General features: G+C 32.7%; 1 protein-coding gene across 3 annotated transcripts in view; it reads left to right on the forward strand.

Moving 5' to 3' along the window:
• Nucleotides 1-5,457, forward strand: part of LOC130443150 (transcription factor GATA-4-like) — an 83,956-nt gene extending 78,499 nt beyond the window's left edge. For 2 of the 3 annotated variants that reach the window (XM_056777647.1, XM_056777649.1), the window contains exons 6-8: nucleotides 2,274-2,449; nucleotides 4,719-5,013; nucleotides 5,084-5,457. In XM_056777647.1, the coding sequence (XP_056633625.1) occupies nucleotides 2,274-2,449; nucleotides 4,719-5,013; nucleotides 5,084-5,379 (767 nt within the window). In that variant the 3' untranslated portion in view covers nucleotides 5,380-5,457. Of the gene's footprint in view, nucleotides 1-2,273; nucleotides 2,450-2,936; nucleotides 3,056-4,718; nucleotides 5,014-5,083 lie in introns of all 3 variants that reach the window. The other variant, XM_056777648.1, reaches the window with a different exon arrangement.
• The last annotated feature ends 543 nt before the right edge of the window (nucleotides 5,458-6,000 follow it).

Below are 6,000 nucleotides of genomic sequence, written 5' to 3' on the forward strand. Positions count from 1 at the left end.
TTTCTAGACACTTTTAATACCCAGTCTTCAATTCTAGACACTTTTTATTCTAGTTTCTTCTTTCTAAATGCTTTTTATATTCAGTCCTCACTTTCTAGACAATTTTTCTACTCAGTCCTAACTTTCTAGACACCTTTTATTAGTTTTTTTCCTTCTAAACGGTTTTTATATCCCAGTCCTAACTTTCTAGACACTTTTTATACTCAGTCCTAACTTTCTAGACACTTTTTATACTCAGTCCTAACTTTCTAGACACTTTTTATACTCAGTCCTAACTTTCTAGACACTTTTTATACTCAGTCCTCACTTTCTAGACAATTTTTCTACTCAGTCCTAACTTTCTAGACACCTTTTATTAGTTTTTTTCCTTCTAAACGGTTTTTATATCCCAGTCCTCACTTTCTAGACACTTTTTATACTCAGTCCTAACTTTCTAGACACTTTTTATACTCAGTCCTAACTTTCTAGACACTTTTTATACTCAGTCCTAACTTTCTAGACACTTTTTATACTCAGTCCTCACTTTCTAGACAATTTTTCTACTCAGTCCTAACTTTCTAGACACCTTTTATTAGTTTTTTTCCTTCTAAACGGTTTTTATATCCCAGTCCTCACTTTCTAGACACTTTTTATACTCAGTCCTAACTTTCTAGACACTTTTTATACTCAGTCCTAACTTTCTAGACACTTTTTATACTCAGTCCTAACTTTCTAGACACTTTTTATACTCAGTCCTCACTTTCTAGACAATTTTTCTACTCAGTCCTAACTTTCTAGACACCTTTTATTAGTTTTTTTCCTTCTAAACGGTTTTTATATCCCAGTCCTCACTTTCTAGACACTTTTTATACTCAGTCCTAACTTTCTAGACACTTTTTCTACTCAGTCCTAACTTTCTAGACACCTTTTATTAGTTTTTTTCCTTCTAAACGGTTTTTATATCCCAGTCCTAACTTTCTAGACACTTTTTATACTCAGTCCTAACTTTCTAGACACTTTTTATACTCAGTCCTAACTTTCTAGACACTTTTTATACTCAGTCCTAACTTTCTAGACACTTTTTATACTCAGTCCTCACTTTCTAGACAATTTTTCTACTCAGTCCTAACTTTCTAGACACCTTTTATTAGTTTTTTTCCTTCTAAACGGTTTTTATATCCCAGTCCTCACTTTCTAGACACTTTTTATACTCAGTCCTAACTTTCTAGACACTTTTTATACTCAGTCCTAACTTTCTAGACACTTTTTATACTCAGTCCTAACTTTCTAGACACTTTTTATACTCAGTCCTCACTTTCTAGACAATTTTTCTACTCAGTCCTAACTTTCTAGACACCTTTTATTAGTTTTTTTCCTTCTAAACGGTTTTTATATCCCAGTCCTCACTTTCTAGACACTTTTTATACTCAGTCCTAACTTTCTAGACACTTTTTATACTCAGTCCTAACTTTCTAGACACTTTTTATACTCAGTCCTAACTTTCTAGACACTTTTTATACTCAGTCCTCACTTTCTAGACAATTTTTCTACTCAGTCCTAACTTTCTAGACACCTTTTATTAGTTTTTTTCCTTCTAAACGGTTTTTATATCCCAGTCCTCACTTTCTAGACACTTTTTATACTCAGTCCTAACTTTCTAGACACTTTTTATACTCAGTCCTAACTTTCTAGACACTTTTTATACTCAGTCCTAACTTTCTAGACACTTTTTATACTCAGTCCTCACTTTCTAGACAATTTTTCTACTCAGTCCTAACTTTCTAGACACCTTTTATTAGTTTTTTTCCTTCTAAACGGTTTTTATATCCCAGTCCTCACTTTCTAGACACTTTTTATACTCAGTCCTAACTTTCTAGACACTTTTTATACTCAGTCCTAACTTTCTAGACACTTTTTATTCTGGTTTTCTCTATCTAAGCGCATTTTATGTTCAGTACTTATTTTCTAAACACTTTTTATTAGTTTTTCAGCTTTCTACTTGCTTTTTATTTCCAATCTTTACTTTCTAGACACTTTTTGTATCGAGTTTTCACTTTCTAGACATTTTTTATTAGTTTTTTCTCCTTCTAGACGGTTTTTATATCCCATTCTTCGTTTTCTAGACGCTTTTTCGAATCCGAGACAAATTTTCTTTGCGTGCTTTGTTTTCTAGCTTCAAATCTGACGTTTTAGATGACGTCGTTTTGTTTATTGGAGAAATGTTTAATATTTTTTTGTATCGTTTTTAATTTTCGCTAAACATGTGAGTGTAAAAATTGACGTTTTGGCTTTAGTCGATCCACGCACCGCCGAATTCTTCACCGAAGGTAGGGAATGCGTGAATTGCGGCGCAATAGACACACCGTTATGGCGCAGAGACGGAACCGGCCATTATCTGTGCAACGCTTGCGGTTTATATCACAAGATGAACGGAATGAATCGACCTCTGGTCAAGCAGCCTCGCAGATTGGTACTTTTAATTATTATTTTTTTTTCCTATATAAATTTTTGCTTCCTTAATACTGAACGATGTGGGCCAAACGAACCACGTTTTCGATTCCAAGACGACGTTTCGGTTAATTATCTCATACATCATCAGATTCGGAAAGACAAAAAGTTGCGGATACGTCGAAAACTTGGTTCGAAAATTATTTCTGTTATTGTTGCATGTGATTTTTAAACGGAAATTTATATACAGGGTGCTCGGAATAACGTTTTATTTCGAAATATTTGCATGTTAATTAAGTTGATCGATATGACGATGTCGCGTCGTTCGGTTGAAAGGAAACAAAAAATATGACACAACAAAAAAAATATATAGTAAAAACACCCCCGATGTGCGAGGCGAAGCTGCTCAAAAAAAATTCTCAAATTCGGAATTCAATTTTTTTTTTTTTCGATTTTAAATGAAAAAGTTGATATTTTTTTCGATTTAACCCCCCCGTTTTGCGTTCCAGTGGCGGCAGAGCCGGGCCACGGGGGTGTTCCCGATTACTACAAGAACTACTATACTGGTTACAATGGGGTGCGGAATTCTTCCGTGCACGCCACTGAAGAAAAATCGAATCGCAGATTGGTAGGTGGTTTCACAATTTATTATGAATTTGATTTTTTTTTATTCGATTCTGGTGTTGAAAGTGATTCAATTCAGTCATTTTTAACTTTTTTTTTTTTTAATATTAATTTGGATCGAAATAAATCACTTGTTGCGAGCTCATTTCCTATATGAGCTACTTTCACCCAAATATTGTCCTGAAATCGATTTTTTTGTATTGTAGAATCAGATTTTAATACAAATATTGAATTTTTCAGTTTTGTCCCAATTTCGAGCTCATTTCATATCTACTTTGATCTCTTCATACATCTCAATAAGCTACTGATATCGAAATAAAAATTTTTCGTCTATTTTTAATCGATATGAAAATTTTTTTCTTTCGATTATTCATATTTTGATATTTTTCAACTTTTCGAGTTCATTTCATATTGGTATGAGCTCATTTTACATAAATACGATCTTAAAATCAATATAAAAATAGTAATTTTTGCCTATAAAATTAAATTTGAATCAAAACATTGAACTTTTGATTTTTTTACAAGTCTGAGCTCATTTCCTATTGATTCAGAGCTCATTTCATATAAATAATGTGTTGTAATCGAAATAAAGATCGAAACTTCAGTGTATTTAGTATAAAATCATATTTTTATCCACAAACATTTGATTTTTGCGTTTTTCCCAATTTCGAGCTCATTTCATGCGGACGTTGAGCTCTTTAAACACGTCAATAAGCTACTAATATCGAAATAAAAATTTCTCGTCTGTTCTGAATCGATATGAAAAATTTTTTCCTTCGATTATTAATATTTCGATATTTTTCAACTTTTATAGCTCATTTCATATTGATATGAGCTCATTTTATATAATTACGATCCTAAAATCAATATAAAAATCGTAGTTTTAAATTTTTGGATATAAAATCAAATTCAAATCAAAATTTGCACTTTTGATTTTTTTTTCAAGTATGAGCTCATTTCCTTCCTATTGATTCAGAGCTCATTTCATATAAATAATATTTTTTAATCGAAATAAAGATCGAAACATAAATGTATTCAGTATAAAATCATATTTTTATCCACAAATATTTAATTTTTTCGTCTGTTTTTAATCGAGATGAAATTTTTTTTTCCTTTGATTATTAATATTTTTTAACTTTTCAACTTTCCGAGCTCATTTCATATTAATATTGAGCTCATTCCATACAACGATTGTCATAAAATTGAAATAAAGATCAAAATGTCAGTTTAAATATCATATAAATATATAAATACCGTATTTCTGAGCTTATTTTACATTCCGAGCTCATTTCAAACTGATATAGAGCTCTCTATACATAAAAATTCAGTTTGCAACATTTAAATATGAATTTAAGAGTTCTTTTTTGGTTAGAAACAAGTTTGACTTTTATAAATGGTATGTTTCATTTATTTCTCATTCCGAGCCCATTTCAAACTGATATAGAGCTCTTTCATGAGCTCTTTATACGCGAAAGCGTTGAACTTCGACACCAGTAATCGTCGAATACGAGCCTTCGATTTAATTTTTGTTTAGTTAAAGTTTAGATTTCTTGGAGTAATATCGATTTGAAAAACAATCATTTCACCTCGCGCTATACACAACGACTAACATTGTCATACATTTTATAATTTTTTGCGTATTTTTGTATACAAAACGGATTTTACAGTCGGCGTCTCGTCGAGCGGGTCTCACTTGCACCAACTGCCACACGAGTACGACTTCCCTTTGGAGGAGGAACGCATTGGGGGAACCGGTTTGCAACGCCTGCGGCCTCTATTTCAAATTACATTCCGTAAATCGACCTCTATCGATGAAAAAAGACAGCATACAAACGAGGAAGCGGAAACCGAAAGGTAGCAAAGAATCCGGTTCCGGAGGCGGCGGCGGTAGCGCACACATACCGAGAAATCCCGCTATAAAAATGGAGGAGGTCGGCGTGAAATTGGAACATTGTTCGATCGGTAAGTTATTTTCGAAAAAAAAAAACGTTTTTTCCAGCGATTTGTTTATTTTTTTTTGGTATTTTTCCAGAAAACTACGGGGGCGTCGCGTCGATGGCTCAACTCCAACATTCGACTAGTTACTCGTATTCTCAACAACAACAACAACAACAACAACGGTTGAGTCCGACGTATAGTTCGGCGGCGGTGACGGCGGCGCAGACGCATTATTACGACGCCATACTTCAACAGCAGCCGAGTCCGGGGCAGGCGTCCGACGAATCCGACAGTTCCACAAACAACAACAACAATAACAACAAAGCTTTGATAAACGGCGGCGAACACGGCGTCGATAGACCGACGGTCGTTTCGTCGTTGTCGTCGTAAATTTCTTTTCTTTTTTTGTATATAAAATTTGTTTTTCTTTTGTTTTTTTTTGTACATATAAATATAGATACATTCATATATATATATATATATATATATATATATATATATATATATATATATATATATATATATATATATATGTATATACGTGTCGTTTCGGTTCTTCGATTTTGGCGGTTTTTTATTGAGATTTTTTTTTTTACTTTTTCGTGTACGAATCTAGGAAATTGCGGCGATTTTCGGAAAATATTCGACTTTTTTGGGAGAGTTTCGAATTTTGGAGAAAAGTTTAGAGTTTTTCGGGATGATTAAGCGTTTTTAAGAGAAGAAATTTCGAGGTTTTCTTTTATATATTTCGAGTTTTTTGGGAAAATTTCGAGTTTTTCCAAGAAATTTCTATTTTTGGGAATTTGGACGCCTTTCCTCCATTTTTTTGGATTAACACATTTTCCTTATTGGGAAAAATTTCGAGTTATCAAAAGAACATTTGAGTTTTCTCATTTTCTTAGGAAATTTCGAGTTATCAAAGAAATTTTCCAATTTTTGAGGAAAAGTTTTTCGGGAAAATGTTATGAGAAATTTAGTGTTTTCTTGAGAAACTTCGAATTTTTTTGAAAA

Source organism: Diorhabda sublineata, chromosome 4 (assembly GCF_026230105.1).
Source record: "Diorhabda sublineata isolate icDioSubl1.1 chromosome 4, icDioSubl1.1, whole genome shotgun sequence".
Classification (NCBI taxonomy): Eukaryota; Metazoa; Arthropoda; class Insecta; order Coleoptera; family Chrysomelidae; genus Diorhabda; species Diorhabda sublineata.